Source organism: Ictalurus furcatus, chromosome 16, assembly GCF_023375685.1.
Source record: "Ictalurus furcatus strain D&B chromosome 16, Billie_1.0, whole genome shotgun sequence".
NCBI lineage: Eukaryota > Metazoa > Chordata > Actinopteri > Siluriformes > Ictaluridae > Ictalurus > Ictalurus furcatus.
In genome coordinates this window covers 19,136,086-19,157,030 of record NC_071270.1, presented here as the reverse complement: position 1 = coordinate 19,157,030, position 20,945 = coordinate 19,136,086, and the positions used below count along the sequence as shown (strand labels likewise).

Below are 20,945 nucleotides of genomic sequence, written 5' to 3'. Positions count from 1 at the left end.
TGACTTCAAATTATGCAAATTTAACCCATGCCCCTTGGTGGTATTAATTTAAACATGCAGGAGTACCTTTCAGTCTTAGTAAAATCACACAGTCAAATTGAACCATTTACATAGACACCGCCTTGTTTGTTAGTTTCTTTTTTGTTTTTTATGTAGAAATGCCCAAAACTGCATACTCTTTACGGCAAACCCACAAAATGAACAAGAGCAACAATTCTGCACATGTGAAAGACACAACCCTATTTGGACCATGTTAATAAATCAGTTTCCAATTTCTTGTGCAGGTGTGACGTCTGAACACGTTTTATACACACAAATGTGTAGTAACTAAGGGTCTAGGTAAATGTATAATTAAACCGTTTTGCTTAAGTACCCCCTTTCACCCCTTAACACTGGGTAAAATCAGGATGTCCATCAGTGAACCTCAAATCGGTCATGTGTAAAAATATGTCAGTGGATCAGGAGGGACAACAGGGTAAGCCAATTACAGACCAATACCGATACTCTGTATAAGATCAGTGCATCCCTGTTTATTTATAGTAGGTGTTTCAGACCAGGCACTGGTTTCATTCCATCACAAGAACTCATCATAAAGACCACACCAGCTTCCTACAGCACAGTGTCCTGAATGTAAGTGGATGCAATAAATATCGTGATTACCTTGTGCAGGTGAGTAGGAGACGGCGAACACTTCGCCTCCAAACTCATCCTTCTTGATCTCCTTCACAAACTCGCCCGTGTCGGCCATGAAGCACTGCACACGCCCGTTCTCCCTGTCAGCCACCAGCAGCTCGCGCTTATCCGCCGCGAAGGCCAGGCTGTGGGGGATCTGGAAAGGCACACGCTTCCGTCGATCCAACGAACCTGCATTAACATACACAAGAACAACAAAGAATATCGTTATCTATAACAAGCAAGACATGCTCTACTGAAAACCGCCAACTAATAATGTGTAATACTGTAATATCACACTACCTACTGCATATCAACTTTCAAATCACTATAAACAGATGCAAAAACAAATACAGTCAGGTCCAGACAAGCCTCCTAATTTAAGAGAGAAGTTAGTTTTTGTGTATACATTTATTTTCACATATCTAATATCACACCATTTTGTATCACATAAACAGCACATACTGTGCTTTATGCTCTCCTTTATGCTCTCCTCTAAAGGGGAGTGTAACAACTCCCGTGAGTTATGTACACAATAACAGCAGTGTTTGAGTGGTAGGGTGTGTACCTGCTCCCCAGTGGGACAAATATTTGCCCTCTGGTGAGAATGTGAGGATCCTGGTATTGCAGTAGCCGTCAGACACGTAGATGTTGCCATTGTCTGGGTCCACGGCGACATCAGTAGGCTGGCAGAAATGGTTCTTGTCAGAGCCTGGCACAAAAGCCTCTCCCAGAACCAGCAGCGGCTTCTCTTTACCATCGCTGCTAATTTTCAGCACCTACAGGCAGCAGGAAATCATAACAATGGATTGCTTATCAACCTCAAGCATTGTAATGCAAAACTCATGCACTGTGAAATAGACAGAGCTAAAATGAGTCATCTTTTCAGCGCTCACCTGATTAAAATCAGCTGGCATTAAAGTTTCTACAGAACAACCACATTCATAAATATGGTTCCAATCTTAATAATCACAAAACATACTGCAGAGCACAAGTGCGAGCATCACGTTCTGGCAAAAATATTACATTAATATACTCCAACATTTGAAATGATCGAGCATATAGTCCATATGAATTCTTTTTTTTTTTGTGCCAGCTACACAACAGCGCTGCATTTTTAAAGAATCTTACAAAAAAAACCTACTGTATTGTCCACTATGATAAATTAATTCAAGAATAAAAACAAAAGGCTGAATGGAAAAATATACTTTATACAAATACTTAGCTACCAGGTTACTGGAGGTGACAATATTAGTAAGGTGTTTTAAAGGAACCCATGAGATTTGTGATAGTCTCAGAAAAGCATATTGAGACAGAAGTGATCACAGACATATTGCCAAGGCCTAGTGCTGGATGTATTTACCAACTAATCAACTTCCAAAACCATGAGGCAGAAACTGGGGGAAACAGGATTTACTACCAAGATAGATATAAGCTGTGACACTCATGAAACCCCAGATAATGCACATCAATTTGTCCTATATTACCATTTTATTTTAAGACTTTGAGTCATATTGAGAAGGGTCCATAGTGAGGAGTTAGTACTGAAATTATACTGACTGGAATTAAGACATACAGATATACATGCTACAAGTGATACAAGTGATGTGCTGTTTGCACATCGGGATGGGATTTGCCAAAAATGAGACAATGTCAAAGTTATGCACAATTCTGATCTTGAACTTACAGTAAGTCTGTTTTTCTTATGCAATACTGACTCAACTGAGGAGCTGTATTAAGTCTGACAACTTGCCAGTGAAGTTTTTATTTGAATTTTTCTCATTTGCATAACATCATATTAGCATTATAATCTATATTTTTGTCTCTTGCATTTATTCTACATTATATTGCATGCCATTCATGCAAAAAAGCGTTTCTCTATTACACTTCTCTCATTTTTACATACAAGTTTAAAGCTTGTTAACGATTTAAAGATGGTGTAAATTTTCTGCTAAGTTAAAAACAAAAACAACACATATAAACCTGATAAAAGCCTGATTAATAATTTAGCTAAAACTACTAATGTCTGCTTAATTTGTGACAATATAAAATTATATTAACCGATATTATTAATTAGCAGAATTTTAGCTCCTTAAAATCAATATTAATGACGAACATTTAATATAATGTAGATCCAAGGCCAATTAATTTTGAGCTGAATATAGACGAATCACGATATCAACACTATAACAAGCTAGTTTAAAGACCCTTACCTGATGAAGAGCTACATCCGTCACCCAATAATTATTGTCCTTATCAGTTGTGATACCATGTGGCATGTAAAACCTGTTCAAAACCAGATAAACTCGTCAGCAACAGCAATATAACCAAACAGAAAATAAACCAAGCAATAAATGGCACGTCAGCACTTACATGTTTCTCCCTGAGGCCTTGAGCACATTGCCTTTGACTGGATCCACCACCAAGATGGTGGACTGTTGAATGGGGCCGAGGGAGTTCTGCTGGTAAATCGCATCGTTGTCAAACGAGCTGCCAAAGAAAAACAGTCCATCAGTGCTTCTATAGAAACCATCCCATAATGTGTGAATATAAAAAAGACATGAGTAAGACAAAATCTTAGCAACACAGAAAGCAAGCAGGATTTGAAAAGAGACAAGGACACCATCCCAGCTTTAAGGCCAATAAGAAAAGAAAGCTTTAATTTGACTGGTGCAAATTAAACAGGAATAAGTCTGACAGTAAAGAGAGCCTACAGGAACTGTAATAAGGATCTCATCCCTATCTTCATGCATACAGAGTACATGCTTGATCCATCACAATCTCTGGCTGTACCCTCCCTGCGGACTTTCTAATGTAACCTGTTATGCATAACAAATATTCCTGCCAAGCAACTCAGCCAGGAACAGACACGCCATCACTTCTTTATCTAACTGCCTTGCATAGACAACAAAAGCATTCTCCGTTCTGTATTTCTGCAGGGAATCCTCCATGCCTGCTCTTCCCTGATGATAAATTTGAGCCCAAGTCTGAAACAAGATGTGGAGCAGCTCAGGGCAGAGGATGAATGTATTTAACAGGGCTGCCCTTCCCCACCTCAAGACCCAGCTCATTAATTCTACTCTCTGCATTTCTCTCCATCTTTCAGTCTCCTTCCATTTTCCAATCATTTCCACCCGCACAACCTCTCCATCTCTCTCAGATGGTTAACAGGAAGCCAGCAGGGTCGGCCCAGGAGCACAGAGGCCAAGGCAGCTCAGACTGTGCAACACTTCTGCATGTCTGCTACCAAAATGGCTCCTTATCCCTTATCCACAGGCTACGCAGTACTGCTCTGTGGAAATGATCTGGGGTGGATAAGCGGAGTAATTAATGGTCTCTCCTCGTTCACCCTGCTAGCAGTGGTCAGCATTCACCCACTACTGTTCTAGGGCAAATGTGCACCTTTATGAGTGTGTAGAATTAGGAAATGAAATGGACAACAGAAGTTTACAGTGGATATACCTCTAATCGTACCTTTTGTCCAAAGCCGAACCAGTTACATAATAATGTAAAGCTCAATTTGATGGTTTCCAAATGTTAAATTGTGTTGTACCTAAGCTCAGTTAAATTAGGACATATTTATTGGCAATCTTTTTATTTCATTCTCATTAAAAAAAGTAACTAAAATAAACTATACTATACAGTACATTATACTATATATATATATATATATATATATATATATATATATATATATATATATATATATATATATATATAAAAATACATAAACAGTTTGCACATCAAAATGTCAAGAAATGTTTTGCAGAAAAACACACTATTTAAGCTATTTAAGAACACTTTCTGTAAAAATATATAAAACTTTACAGTGTCCAAGCCAGGTTCAAAAAGAATAAACAAGAACAGTGTTTAGGTTAAGTTGCTGTTAATTTCTGTCCTGCAGACTGATTTTCAAGATCACTGCTTTCATATCAGTCGTTTTAACACATTAGGGATGATCTCGCTGTCAAGCACTTAATTACTAACAAAAGCAATGGCCTATACACCAGCACTGACAGTCTTCAGTGAATGTTATGATTACGAAAGGACTTTGATTTGCTATGTTTAAGTGTCATCTGATACCATTAAGTACCATTAGGATACTGATCACATCACATAAGCCACAAACCTTCTTATTTTCAGTCCTCTCATGCAATTGGAAGATATGAAGAAGCACTCGATGCAGACATGCCCAGTTAAACAATGAGAAGATTATGAGTGGGTATCATCCTCCATTCATCACTCGCTCCACTCGCAACTCTGTTTACGCTAATGCCAAGCGATACCAGCGGAGCTTTGTGGATTAGCCAGTCAGACGTGACTAGAGCTGTCGTTGGACTAATGACACCTTAGTCAGGGAGGCAGTCCTTGAGCAGCTTTAATGCCTTCAGGAACAAAACAACACCTCTGATTGTCCCTCACACATTGCAAATGGCCTTTGAGTGAATAGAGTCACAAAGACACAATACACCGTAGGCAGTAATGAATTCATCACAACCCCGCACAGGGCACAGTGTTGTGATTTTCTTTTCTTCTTTTTTTTATTGATTTGAGAATGCAGGGCAAAATGCTCCAATCCATCTGTGAATTTAAATGTAAAAGATGGCTATGTACTTATTTTCAAGCTGGACATCTGGAAAGTTTGAATATCTGAGGATTTAGGATATGCAACCTAAAGCAGGTCATCTTGGTGTAGAGACATAAATGGCCTTCATCTAGACAACCAAACAATATATGGCTCAATCTTAAAGTTCAGGAAAATAAAGGGAAGTGTAAACCAGTGTTTCCCAAGCCCAGTCCCTGAATGCCACACTGCACAATTTAGTGTTCACTGTAGCACACATGATCTGATTGGTACTGATTACTGATGTTTTAAACCATGTGTTTTTGGAACAAAAAACACCAAACTGTCTAACCCCGGGTGCACACTGTGCCATTTTTAATAGCGCTTTGCGACTGTTGCTTGTCAGACTGTATGAACATGATCCCCGCTGTAAGCCGTGTCACACTGTATGATCTCAGTTGTACGACAGTCAAGACGCAAGACGACTCGTATGGAGTAGGAGAAGCCACACTACAGGACTGTGCCTCAAAACTTCCAACACTGCCAGAATTTAATCAGAGGAAAAATTTGATCGCAAGGCCATTAATGGGCTGTCTGGGAACACGACAAACAAGCGATCAAAGACTACAGATTTTGGCCTAGGATTATAGGAAACTTTTAGGATTCTCAAAATTTGTCTCAGACGACCAAATCGTGGCCAAAATTGTATGTTGTGAACCCAGCTTAAGGGAGAAAACCAGATTTCGGAAACACAACTATAAGCAATTTGTTACAATTCTGCATTAAAACTTTGTTAACGTTAATTATATAACTGTGCAGTCGAATTCTCAATTCTGATTGGTCAGATGTTAGTTGATTAATTTTCTTTAATAGCTTTTTTCCATTTTTCTTTCTATAAAAGGTTATATTTATGCACTCTAAAACAGTATCGTTTCTATAGTAATAACTATAACTGTAATTCTCCTGTAATTGTTGAAATGGTGAATTTTTCTTTAAGGAGACATTTATTTTTTACATTTTTAGAAGGAGTCTCCGGTGTCAACATTTTTTAACAGTCAGAGGTAAACTTGTTCCTTTAAGCTTTTAGACACAGTCTTAACTTCAAGAGAGAGAGAAAAGGGACTGACGCTAATATAATGTAAGTGATAAGAGGGACTAACTTGCTTCTTGGATGTTTAACAACACTAAAGGCAACTATAAATGGATAAGAACATGTTGTTTCTCAATAAATAAATAAAAAAAATCAAGTTAGTGCTGGGAAATAGCTGCAGTAAAATTGATATAGGGAAATAATAAACTAGCCTAGTGTTTTTCAAAATCAACAGACAGTCAACTAGCTGGAATTCATCATTGTTGGGGGGAAATAATAATATTGAATAATGCGTGAATACACAAGCTATTTCTAGTCAGGAATTAAATCTTTAAACCAAACAAACAATTGCAAACAACTTATTTGTCCGTAAACTGCTCCCTTATCCGGGATTGTTCCAATGCCAGTTGTATAGCCTGGCTGCTGCACCGGCTGGCACACAGGATTATAGGATATGTAGAAAAACCATGGATACATGCTGCCATCAAAATGAAAGCAACTAAGGGATCTCAGAAGGCATCACTGTTTGCAAACATTTGATTTGCATCATTTGATGACTCTGTGCCTTCCTGCCTACTTAGGCAACATTTTTACATTACACACATACCCCTGGTGTTGTTACATCAACTACTGTGTATGCAGAAGAGAAGAATCGAACTGAGTAAAGAAAATGCCCAAGCTGTATATACACCATATAATGCACATTATTTTTGTTTCCTAGGTTAAAAAGCACTGTAAGGTTTCCTGCTAAAATGGCTGCTACATTAACAGTTACCCTGCAGTGACACATTTCTGGAAGGTGGGCGGGTGCTCATTTCAAGCCCTGCTGGACAGTGCGAATGAAAGTCCCTGTGTAGGTTTCAGTACTTACTTGACTCCCCATCTGTGATCTCCTCTGTGGAAGATAACCAGGTTCCCATCAGAGTCCAGAGCCAGACCGGACACCTGACCTAGTTGCAGCGCCACCTCCGGCCAGCCAGTCACCTCCTCCAGATGGGCTCCTAAACATCCACGCACACACATGCATACACACATACATGAGCAACCTTTAAATAAACCCAGTCATGACTGAACAAATTAGAAGATGGCATATGGCGGCATAATCACAATGGTGTAACGTAACCGAGGAGAAACCTGCTGACTGCCTGATCTGAACACTGAGCTGTGCTGTTTGTGTCTCAAGCTTCATTTAATGCTGTAATGCAATCCGGCAATCTGCTAACTTGGGTCTGATCCAGTGCGTCTGAAAATCAAAGCGACTTGTGTATCGTTATCGTTCGGAAGCATTTGCTGGATGGCAGGCAGTCATCAAGCCTAGCACATGCCTGAGAGAGCAATGGAGAAGCATGAAGCATCAGATTCTAATGAAGGTGTAAACGGCTTTATGAGGCTTCGCCACATTCACACTGAGGTCTACTGAGGGATTAGCTGCTAATTTAAATTTTTTCTGCTTTCTTACACTGCTGAGTGTTTAGGGCTTAGTGCTTATGATGTACAATGACAAATGGAAAAGTTAACCCTTATTCAGTAACAAATCTTAAAGTATGTTATTAAGTAACTACTATGAATTGTTCATTGACTAAAGTGGAATTAAAAGGAAAGGGTTACTAGAGTGAGGAATTAGGCCGGGAAATATGATGCCGCTGTTTTTTAAAAATGAATTATTTAACAATGTTTACAAACAAATACAGCAGCTGATTTAAGAGCAAAACTGTAACAGTCCTATTTTACTATTTTAATCTTTAAATTTGTAAAATGTTAAAATATTTTTAAATCATTTATTATTCTAGACATTAAATGATAGTATCATCAAATCGAAAACTGAAAATCTTTTCCACAGATTTTCAGTTTTCCTTCCTGTTTTGCTGGCAGTTCAACAAACCTTTGTATCTTGATGTATACTGTACATCATGTATAAGAGAAACGTCTTCAAGTACCGTTATATGATTTTCTTTTGTCATATTTTTGCCATATTTCCCACGTCTACTGAGGAATATGAGTCTGGACCAAATGACGGGCCTTGGTTAAAAAAAATTTAGAAACTGTAACTAGATGACATGGCCATATGTCATCTTTTAAAGAAAAAAAACTTCTTCTTTTTTTATGTACTTTTAAAGAAAAAAAAACTATAGAAATTCTTTATTTAAAAAAAAAGCACTATGAATAAGGTTCAGACTGTACCAAAGTAACAAATACACATTTTTTTCTCTTTTTTGCCCTCAAAATATTGTTGACATAAGAAATAAGGCCATTAAATTGCAAAAACTGATAAATTACACAAGAAATTTCAGTTTAAAACATCAGAACTATTTAAGATATTTCATCACAAGGCTATTTCCCTGAACTCAATTTTTCTGGCTACCCAATGGCATTATATTGCTATGAACGGCATGAAATAGTAATGGAGTATGAAATCACTGTGAGCCAAAAACAATAACAATGCCTTTTCCAAAACAGCTTCATGATTAATAAACACGGTCTCTCGCTCACACACTCATACATGCACAGAAATGAAGTGAAGATGCTCTGATGTGTCTGATGAGACTTTTTGCTTGGCAAAAAACAAATAAATGCATAAGCATACCAATAAATATGATTTACAGTGCTCAGTCTGTGGTAAATATGGTTTTGATTGTACTACAGAATCACAAATTTATCAAATGGGGAAAGACAAGACTCGGATGGAGGTGACATAAAATATTTCAGATTATTTATATTTTAATATATAGTAGAAACTCAGATGATGTATGGCCACAAGATGAGCGCAACAAATCTGAGGTCCTATCCAAAGCAATTTGCAGAGACACAAATGTGTCCATCCGCACAGGTGTAGTCTTCTCTTCTGGATCTATAACTGACATGCTATACACAGTCTCTCTCTGATTTGTATGTATTCCTGCCAGCTTTTCTTCTCTCAGCTTTAAGTTTAAAGTCAAGGGCACAAAAGCTTTCCCAGCAAGACGTGGACGGGAACAGCAATTACAGAGACTGAGGTTAGAATAAACAATGCAGCTTCTCCTCCAAACTGTTACAAGCAATCGCATGAAATTTCATTCCTTCCCCCACCCCCCACTTCTGGATTTGTAATTGGATCCCATGGGCTGATCAATAGCACTTTGACAGCGATCCAAAAGACACACAGTGACACTGCAGGGAATTTGACATCAAGAGTCCGAACTCTGCACTCAAAAGAAACATGGATTGTACCAGCAGAAAATGAATGCAAATGCAATTGCTACTGAATGGCAGATATTGATGTAAAATGGCTCTGCTTGAGTGAAGCTGTCAAGAAGTTGCATATAAAATGTCCATTTTCAGAGCTGAAAAAGGAAAAATGTCTGATGAAGGAAAATAAGTCAAGGACCTCCTAACACGGAGAACAAGAGAGAGGAAGTCGGACTTTGTAAATTGTAGGCACCTTTGAGGAGCTGAATATGAGAAATGACATGTGCTGCCTCACATTAAAATGCCTTTGCTATTTTTCACTCAGAGCTCTGCCATTTCTGTTCCTTTTCCCACTTGCCAAAAAAAAAGAGGAAAAAAAAAGTGACAAAGCCTGTGGACATGGCCCAGATTTTTCAGAACAACCTCACAATCTCAGGATGAATTTTCCCACTGAGATTAATGTCTGTAATGTGATGATACAGCACTGCAGGTCCAAAAGAAAATCATTTCCAGTCAGCCTACTCTTTTGTTCCCAGCTAATACACCACACACTGCAAACCTACATGGTGACCTCACTGCCCTCAAAACCAAAGATAAATGATAGCAATGAGATGGGAAGGCATGGGAGTCAAAAGAAAAGCATTCACATGGACGTGCGAACGAGAGAGACAACACCATGCCCTGTTTTTTTTTTTGTTTGTTTGTTTTGTTTCACGTAAACCGACACCAAGACCCACCTTGATTTTTGGCCACTGCCACCCCTGAGCCTGGCAGTCTGGCAGATACAGTCTTGGTTCCCGGAGGCCTGACAGTGGACTCTAACTGGTGAAACTTGTGCACTCTGTCCCTCACCAGAACTGCACCGTCTCTGTGTGCGTAGCCTAGCCTGGGCCAGCCCAGGTCTTTCTTTTGCATTATGCTATCGATTTCGGCCACCAGATCCGCGTGGGCCTCCGTGGGGTTATACTTATGCACATGGACAATGTCCTCACTCTCCCCTAGGAGTTTGGAGAGAAGGGAATAGAAGTCACCTGCACGGGGAAAAATAGAGGGGAAAGACAAAGAAGGAGAAGAAGGAGGAGAAGAAGAATGGTCCATGTGAATAGAACTGCAGGGGAGTGTCATCGGACTGCTAGTCTCTGATAAAAGATAAACAGATGTACAGCACTGTACACAGCAGACGAGGAGTGATGGAGAGAAGCAGGCGTATTTATCTGTTTGTAAGTAGGTGTGAGAGTGCGTCAGTGCTGCTGAATGTGTATAAAATGTGTGTTGTGCACATCGTGTGGATTTCCAGGATCATTATGTATCATTTCTAACCATTACAATAACATTATCAAATAACCTCACTGTAGCAATCTCCCCAAGTTTGGGCGGAAATGAGGAAGCCAGAGACAGGCCTGGACCAACTCAAAAGGCACATCATTTTATTTTTAGCTTTTCAGCTTCTCTTAAACACACACACACACGGCTCCGTGCAGGTTGTGTGCTCGCTCTCTCTCTCTCTCACTCAAGGTGCATTTCTCTCTCCATCTTATCGTCTTCCCTGTCTCACTGCAACACAGAACATTCATTAAGAGAATTCCCCACAGGAGTGATTTCAGTACCACTCACCTTCTCCGGCTCTGCCCTCCATTCACAAACCGGCACTCGAGCATACCCCCGCCACCTGACTCATCCCCGGCCACCTGACTCATCCCCCGCCACCTGACTCAGGCCAGGGAGCCATCCCCAGAAACTCTCTTCTCCATTTTCGTCTTGGGTCTTGGGCACGCTGCAATCGGTACTATCTTATCAATTTAGGGACGCACTAGCCCATGGACGGAGAGAGGTGGTCTCCATAAAGGACCAGGGTGGATTGACCCGAAGCTGCTCCCACTCTGGAACAACGTGGGTAGCAAAACGAGTACTTCGTCTCCCGATGCGAACTCCCGTAACTGATAACCCCTGTTATACATCCGGAATTGACATTCTTGCACCTGTAGCAAATTCTCCTGTGTTATGTGGCTTTTGCTCTCAGGTCAAGAACGTATTGAATTTTGTTTTTAATGTTGGAAAGTCCTTCCTCCCAATGTTCCAGAATGACATCGAGCAAGCCGCGCAGCTTGCGTCCGTACAATCCTTCAAATGGGGAGAACCCCGTAGAGGCTTGCAGGACCTCTCTTGCTGCGAGAGGGGCACTAACCACTTATCCCAATTCCGCGCATCATCGTGAACGAACTTACGAATCATGTTTTTAAGCATTTGATTGACCCATTCGTCTGAAGATGATAAAAGCTGGTGTGAATCGACTTAATCCCCAGAAATCCGTAAAGCTTGCATAGTATTTGTGACATAAAAGATGTGCCCTAATCAGTCAGGATCTCCTTCGGGTTCCCGACTCGGGAGATAACACGGAATGTGCCTCCAGTACATTAAGTGCGGAGACGCTGCGGAGAGGCACCGCTTCTGAGTATCGCATTGCGTGGTCCACTAGAACTAACAAAAAGCAACGCCCTCATGCAGTTTGATCTAATGGCCCAACGAGGTCCCTACCAATTCTTTTGAAGGGGAGCTTGATTAATGTGAGTGGGTGCAACGGTGCTTTTGGGGATGGCGGATTCACCACATGCCGCGCACCACCAGCAGACATCGTCGCGAATGTCTGCTGATAAAAGCGGGCCATGCGACAGTTCTGTGTTTTATCCTGACCTAAGTGCCCTGCCATCGGATTATGGTGAGCCACCTGGAATAACCATTCCTGACGGCTCTTCGGAACCAATAATTGGGTCGTTTCTTCCTGCGTATGAGTGTCCTGCGTCACTCAATACAACCTATCCTTAATAATCGAGAACTAGGGGTGGGAGAGCGTAATCGGCTGACCAACGATTACTCTCACTTGGTCAAAGATGTGCCCAAGGGTCTCATCGCACGACTGCTTCAAGGGAAAATTAGAAGGTAACATGTTCCCATGTTTTTATTTTAGTCACATAAGGTAACTCTTTTGAAACACACACACTATATTTTTGGCTGAAGAAGTCTTATCACTTGAGCACACAGGAATGCAAGTTATTAAAATATATTCTGAGAGCACATATTCACTTGTTGCCTAACAAAACTGATCAAGAGACTTTTTAACAAAACTTTTAAAAACTTTTATTTACTTGAGGTTAAAAGTTAGCTCTGAATAAATGCATGTCAATTATGATGTACTTTATTTTCACCGAGTAAAATTATTGTATCTTCTAAGCAGTTACAATAAGAAAGAGGGTATAGGTATTAAAATTGTTCTTTTTTTTTATTATTTAGCTCAATCTCGAAAGGTGTTCTATAGGGCATGTTGTGCACATCATGTAGTGAGCATGCATACATTATTATGTACATACATTATATGGACAAAAGTTTGGGCACACCTGACCATCACAGCCATATGTGGTTCTTCTCCAAACTGTGTTGGAAGCACACAATTGCATAGAATGTCTTTGCATGCTGTGGCATTACAAATTCCATTCACTGGAACTAATGCTCTTGGGCAAATCTCTATAGCCACGCTCCACAATCTAGTGCAAAGCATTCCCAGAAGAGTGGAGGTTAGTATAATAGCAATGGGGGACTAAATGTGGAATTGGATGTTCAAAACGCACATATGGGTGTGATGGTCAAGTGCCCACAAACTTCTGACCACACAGTGTAGTTCATTATGCTTATTTTGGCATAATAAATTCATTGTATTTATGCATGAAAATCCTGCAAGTGGAAAATAACAGATATTGCCTATGAAATGTAAAATCAATCTAAATATCGGTACAGAAAGAAACAAATACAGAATCTGAAACTATAAACAATAAAATGATTGGTTCCTCAGGATTTTCTTTGCTTGAGAAAGTGATTGTTCTCACCTTCTCCTGTTTGTAAGATATAAACAGCCAGTCTACATAAGCCTCATTATGCTCATGATCGAGGCAGAAACCTTCAAGAAATCAAAGATTTTCTTATTATTTTTCCGTTCCCGACTAATTACAGATTTATTCACTGCCACGGTACTAAAAATCATATTCTAAAAGGACAGAGAATACACATGGCCTTTCTTCCTAGGGAGACGACTTTGTATTCAGTCTGCTAGATGACAGGTCATTTGGCAAGAAAAGGTCAGCTCATCATTAGGAAACACTACTTTTCATCCAGCCATGTTTCATGAAGACTCCACAAATGCTTCATGACTACTGCACAACCAGCACTACATTTAAAGAGGAGACCTCAAATTAGCGTTGTGATGATTAGCTAACACAAATCACCACAAACACAGCAGTAAGCTACAAAACACCATATTTGTATATGGTAGATATTTGTATATTTGCATAGGTCTACTCTTTCTGCACCTTCATCCGATATGGTTCTATCCCAATCCCACTGCTCCGCCCAGACAAATCACCTCCACTTACTGATTGGTTTCTTCCTCTGAACAAGCACAATGGCCCAAAGCCCCACCCCCTGTGATGTACGATTAGAGGTCGCTTCTTGTTTATTGAGCCCATCAATCAAAACTGGCCAGCAAACACGCCGAGACAAACCGTCTGACAGCGCCTGGATTTGTGTCCTAATAACAGCAAAGGCAAATATAGCAAGTGATTTATCAAGCTGTCCAGCCGTGAGCTTAAAAGCCTGGAGATAATGAGTGTCACAGCTATAGCCGGCTGCTGTGGAGACAGAGGTGCAGTCACACTTAGACATGTCCTCTTCCTCATCCTAATCCAAGGCTCTAACCGATGTCAGAAGCAGCCAAGAGCCAGAAATCTGCTCAGAGAAAAACCTCTGAGCCATAACAAAAAGTCCAATCTGAAGATCTGTTCATCAAACACAATACCACTTAGTCTAATATGAAAGCTTTTACACTTTAGGGCCTGAATTCAAAATTCTAAGAACATGTTTTATTTGGAGGCACTTTTGCTCAAAAGCATCTCTAAAGAAAAGCTCCACTGACAGAAAATCAGAAATTAAAAAGGCAATGTATAATTGTTGGTTTACAAAATGTGCTTAGACAGTCTGAATCACCAAGCAATTGAATTAGCCCTTAGCTCATCTTGATTTAAAAAAAAACTTGACTTGTGTTTTCTTTTAATGCTGTAATAACCTCCCTAACAGGCTTTTAGATTGATGCTATTAGTAGGACCTGACCTAGTGAACTAGCAATAGGATTTGTTTTTGCTAGAGCCTACAAATCAATTTTGTAAATCTCTCTGGATAAGGGCTTCTTCTTAATGTTGTAAATGTAATTAGTTGATGCTTCATCAGAACTGCTCCTGATAAGTGTCCAAAATGAACTTTGGAAAGCCAGAGTTTTTATGATTTTATATATATATATATATATATATATATATATATATATATATATATATATATATATATATATATATAAAAACACACACACACACACACACACACATATGTACAGTGCATCCGGTAAGTATTCACAGCACTTCACTTTTTACACATTTTTTTATGTTACAGCCTTTTTCCAAAATGGATTAAATTCATTATTTTCCTCAAAATTCATAATATAATGACAATGTGAAAGAAGTTTGTTTGAAATCTTTGCAAATTTATTACAAATAAAAAACAAAAAAAGCACATGTACATAAGTATTCACAGCCTTTGCCATGACACTCAAAATTGAGCTCAGGTACATCCTGTTTCCACTGATCATCCTTGAGATGTTTCTACAACTTGATTGGAGTCCACCTGTGGTAAATTCAGTTGATTGGACATGATTTGGAAAGGCACACACCTAAGCCATGAAGTCCAAGGAATTGTCTGTAGACCTCCGAGACAGGATTGTATGGAGGCACAGATCTGGGGAAGGGTACAGAAACATTTCTGCAGCATTGCAGGTTCCAATGAGCACAGTGGCCTCCATCATCCGTAAATGGAAGAAGTTTGGAAGCACCAGGACTCTTCCTAGAGCTGGCCGCCCGGCCAAACTGAGTGATCGGGGAGAAGGGCCTTAGTCAAGGAGGTGACCAAAAACCCGATGGTCACTCTGACAGAGCTCCAGTGTGTCACTGTGGAGAGAGGAGAACCTTCCAGAAGAACAACCATCTCTGCAGCACTCCATCAATCAGGCCTGAATGGTAGAGTGGCCAGACGGAAGCCACTCCTCAGTAAAAGGCACATGACAGCCCGCCTGGAGTTTGCCAAAAGGCACCAGAAGGACTCTCAGACCAAGACCAAGCATCATGCTGTGGGGATGTTTTTCAGTGGCAGGAACTGGGAGACTAGTCAGGATCAAGGGAAAGATGAATGCAGCAATGTACAGAGACATCCTTGATGAAAACCTGCTCCAGCGCGCTCTGGACCTCAGACTGGGGCGAAGGTTCATCTTCCAACAGGACAACGACCCTAAGCACAGAGCCAAGATAACAAAGGAGTGGCTACAGGACAACTCTGTGAATGTCCTTGAGTGGCCCAGCCAGAGCCCAGACTTGAACCCGATTGAACATCTCTGGAGAGATCTGAAAATGGCTGTGCACCGATGCTCCCCATCCAACCTGATGGAGCTTGAGAGGCCCTGCAAAGAAGAATGGGAGAAACTGCTTAAAAATAGGTGTGCCAAGCTTGTAGCATCATTCTCAAAAAGACTTGAGGCTGTAATTGGTGCCAAAGGTGCTTCAACAAAGTATTGAGAAAAGGCTGTGAATACTTATGTACATGTGCTTTTTTGTTTTTTATTTTTAATAAATTTGCAAAGATTTCAAACAAACTTCTTTCACGTTGTCATTATGGGGTATTGTTTGTAGAATTTTGAGGAAAATAATGAATTTAATCCATTTTGAATAAGGCTGTAACATAACAAAATGTGGAAAAAGTGAAGCGCTGTGAATACTTTCCGGATGCACTGTGTGTGTGTGTGTGTGTGTGTGTGTATATATATATATATATATTAGTCTTTCTGAACAGTAGGAGGACGTTAGCCGTCCATTAAACGAGGGGAAGGGTAAAGAATTGCATCATCTATTTGAAAGCTTGATTCAAGGATTTCAAACTTCTCTCAGAGCCTGATTAAAGTGAAGGACTTACATGACTCTTCTCCAACTTGCTCCATTTTATGATTTAAACTTCAATGGGCAATCTAATTTAAATGCCGCTAGTGGTTCCATTACAAGTGAATCTATGGCCACTTTCATACTTGGTATTAACATCCATCTCAGGTGATACCAAAGGACAGTAGAGACAGATACAGTGGATATAAAAAGGCTATACAGCCCTGTTAAAACTTTGAATGTGATATAGGAACCAAAAAGAAACAAACATGTTGTTGTGCTCAGGATTAACCAATCTCATTGAAACTCGTGTTCAAAAGTAATTAATCATACACCTGTCATCAATGAAGCAATTATGATGGAATCATGCTATGGGGCTACTTCTCTTCAACTTGAATCAATGATAGTGCCAAATACCAATCTATTTTGGCACAAAACCTGCACACCTTTGTTAGACAGCTAAAGAGCACTTTCCAGCATGATAATGACCAAAAGCACAAGTCCAACTGAATAAAGGAATGGCTTCAGAAGTAGATAATCAATGTTTTATAAAGGCCCAGGAATGGCAATTTTATAGATCTAGAGCATTTTTGCAAGGAAGAGTGGCATAAAATTGTCAAATCAAGATGTGCTTACTTGATAAGACTCTTACCAAAAGAGTGCTGTATTACAAGAAAAAGATGTTCAGACATAGATTGTCTTGGTTTTATTTTAAAATAATAATAATAATAATAATAATAATAATAATAATAATTTCGACAGGGGCTGTGTAGACTTTTTAGATCCCACTGTACCTGTTCACACCTGGTATTTTCTTTATTTGAGTCTCCGCAGACAACCTATGATCATATTTAGTTAGTAATAAGGTTGCCAAATCTAACAAAAGCATCCCAATATCACTTCTAAACCATACCCACAAATACTAGTCAAGGCCAAAAGAACTTAAAAACACACTATATAAACACTGGGATAAATATAACCCAATTTGTCAATTTTTTTAACATAGAAATATAATACAACACACTTTATGTTAACTGACTGAACACTGTTGGATTATGTGTAGAACCAAATGCTGGGTTTATTTAATAACCCACAGGTTGGTTCTTTATGAGCCAAGCTATGGGTGATCATCATTATTATTTCTGGGTTAAGTCAAGTCTATTCATGATTATTTTTGAAAATATTTTAATTTGAAAATTAGAGGGGGGGGGGGGAAAAATCATACAGTAATGGGCAGAGCTCATGTTGAGAATGGAAAGAAGACTGCAACTGAGAGGAGACTTTGCATGGCTAGAAGGCACATTTTAATATAGAGAATTAATATAATGTGTGCAAAGTGCCCCAAATCAACCCCTTATGTGTATTAAATACGCTTGCTGCGATAGTCGGTGTTCCCGGTGTTACACGTGTTCGGCGGCACACCAATTACATCACTTGCCCACCGCGGCACCGTCCCCACCGTCGTTTTGCTTTTTCAGAATAATAAAAATCATTTAGTTCAGTTAGAGAATGGATGCTACAATTACAAACTGAACGCGTCTGCTCAATTCAGCATGATCCGAATGAGTCAGAGTGGCAGCACAGATCAGATTTCATTTATCACATAAGAGTGAGGCGAGCTGACTGACAAGATGATGACGAAAGATTTGGTTTCAAAAGTTCTATGTTTAATACAAGCGAGTTTGTCTTTGTACTGTTTTGCTGTTGTTGAGTTTTTCAATAAGAATAATAATGAATCCACCATTCAAGCAACTGCTTCCCCTAAATTTCCATTAATTTGAAAGCGCAAGTAAAATGCGCACAGCCACACGGGCATTTATAAGTGATTTAAAAGCGAGGAGGAAAAGCAGTGATTACCGGTGACACCGGTATAACCGGTGTTGTCACACATTGATTAACCGGTGGGAAAATTTCAGTCAAATTCCCATCAAATCCCTAGTATCAAGAGTACGGCTGGATGGATCGAAAGCAGCTCAATTCCACATGAAAACCATGAATCTGGTGACACTGGTGATTAGGCGGCTTTTAATGTTGCCAGGATGCATCAGGACACATGGCTGTCCCAGTACAAATGTATTTAGTGCTGTCCACTTTGGATCCAATCACCTGAGATGGATCTAAATTCCAAGTCTGAACAAGGCCCGAGTCCTGAAAGACTGTTTCCGATTCAACAACCCCTGTCAACCCATCTATCAGTGGAAAGTGATCACAGGACCGCCAAAGGCCAAGCTTTGTTTGAATGGTGGACAGCAGAGAAAAGACATGACACTGACACATTAATTGCTGTTGCAGTGATATGAAGAACCTAAATGAAATCCGACAAAAGAGCCAATGTGTGTAGCTGCAAAGTAGTCACAAAAGATAGCCAAAAGCACATTTCTTGTGCACATTAACACTATAGTTATACTAGGTTTATCACTCTAAACTTGTTCTCAAATAAATGTTACAGTTGGGGTTTAATACTGCATGAAGTAGCTTCTATTAGTTCTTCAGTAATCCTGTTCTGTGAAAGGCTAATGAGGATGTGCAAGGCAATAACAAAGCAAGAGGCAGATGGGCTTGCATCTATTCTAATCCTTAGAGATTACTTAGCATATTTGATTCATCACCACTGTGAAAGCAAGACGCTGACTGAATTAGTACAAATCTCAGGAATGCATTCTTTTAAGCCGGTTCTGTCCAGACTTTTGTACCGACCTGTTCGTGTTAGAGCAAACAGCAATCTTCAGAGTTTATTAACCACTTTATTTGGTTTAGGAAACCAGATGGGTTTTTGTCTAGAGTAATGTAACAAAAGAAGTGAAATAAGATGCAGCTGCTAGAAGAACCAATTCTGATTGTGCACAGTTTCAGTGTGGTTGAAGGATGCTCCAAATACTTGACACAGTAAATTCTGAAATGACTTCAGTATGTGTACTGATCAAGGGGAATATACAGGGTCACAGTAAGATGTATAGATGGCAGCCAATGGAGGCAGAGTGAAAACTCACTTTTGCTGACCAATGAGGCTGTCAAGCTTACAGTCAGGGACTCTTTGGTTTGGAGGAGCCATGGCAACAGAGCAAATCTGTTTGGCGGCGAAACATATGGGAAGTGAGAAGAAGCCTTTTAGCAATGCACGCCTAACAAAATCCTGGCTAACACCTCGCTGGTGTGACGTGTTAAACTAGTTAGGATTTGATCTCCGATAATATAATCTAATATGTGTGTGTGTGTGTGTGTGTGTGTGTGTGTGTGTGTGTGTGTGTGTGCTGCTCAAAATTTTCGTCCAATTCATTGTTTGGTGTTGCTTATTTAATACTGTTAACCCATATCCTTAACACTGCATACAACCCATGATAATGATATCTAACATGCAGCTATATAAATCAAAAGTATTATCCGTTGTATCAACCATGAACAAAGTAGATTAGGGCTTGGCTGGCTTATGGATTTTCTGATGGCTGAATGGCTTAGTGTGTCTGCTTTCAGTATGGCCTGTTCAAACACAGTAGCAGAAGAGTGACAGCATTTACTCAACATGCAGAAAAATCCAGTGTAATCAAAGCACAAAGAGAATCTCTTGGATTGTATAAGCATTGGGCAAGGTCTCATTTGCAGACTGAGTCTCACAATTATTTTTCTGCCCACTGCGGCTGAAGTGTTTTAGCAGTATGTGACTCAGACAGTGACCATGAGCACAAGAGACACTGGGTGTGTAGGTGGGGATCTGCGCAGGGTGTCAGCAAAATAACAACAGCAATTTGGCTCTAAATCTCTTATGCAACTTTTTAAGATGGTGCAATTTTTTGTTTTTAGTAATGTTCCACTAGCTTTGCTGTCTGCACTACTGGTCTGGGAGGGTAAATGTACACATAAAGATAATTTTTGTTGTAGTTGGTTTTTATTTTTATTTTTTGTTTTTCCAGCCACTGGGTTGAAGATCAACATATTCAAAGCACTTCTCCATGGAACACTGCGGCTCAGTGCAGCAACAAATGAAAACCAAAGACCATTAGTATTCTGTCTGTCCCATTGCATAACACTACCTACAGAACTAACTCTCTGGAGGCATTTGGGAGGTGACTTCAGCTAAAAAATTAAAAGATTTGAAAATCAAAGTAGGCACATCTCATTTGATGTTAAATTGTGTGTGGCGCTGCTGCGGTTCTCCCTCAGAGGATCAACTACTGAGCATGAGACAGAACACATTTGTTTTAATAGCAGCGCATGCACCAACTGCAGTGAATGCTAACAGGGAATGTTAAAATACAGGAGAGCGAGATCTGCACCTTTTCTGTGGACGAAGAGCAAATGACGTTCCACACTACGCATGCAGCGCACTAGGTGAGGTGTACAGCTGAATATCCAGTATATTCCATTCTACAATATTTAGGGCATAAACAAAGTGAATAGGAAGATATTTGCGCCTAAATCTAGCACATAAAACACAGTCAAC

General features: G+C 39.8%; 1 protein-coding gene across 2 annotated transcripts in view; it reads right to left on the bottom strand.

The window, feature by feature from the left end:
- Positions 1-20,945, bottom strand: part of pam (peptidylglycine alpha-amidating monooxygenase) — an 81,563-nt gene that overhangs the window by 11,601 nt on the left and 49,017 nt on the right. For both annotated transcript variants that reach the window (XM_053644558.1, XM_053644559.1), the window contains exons 15-19: positions 7,198-7,327; positions 3,046-3,162; positions 2,886-2,958; positions 1,241-1,451; positions 661-864 (exon numbers count right to left, since the gene is read on the bottom strand). In XM_053644558.1, coding sequence (XP_053500533.1) covers positions 661-864; positions 1,241-1,451; positions 2,886-2,958; positions 3,046-3,162; positions 7,198-7,327 — 735 coding nt within the window. The remainder of the gene's footprint in view (positions 1-660; positions 865-1,240; positions 1,452-2,885; positions 2,959-3,045; positions 3,163-7,197; positions 7,328-20,945) is intronic.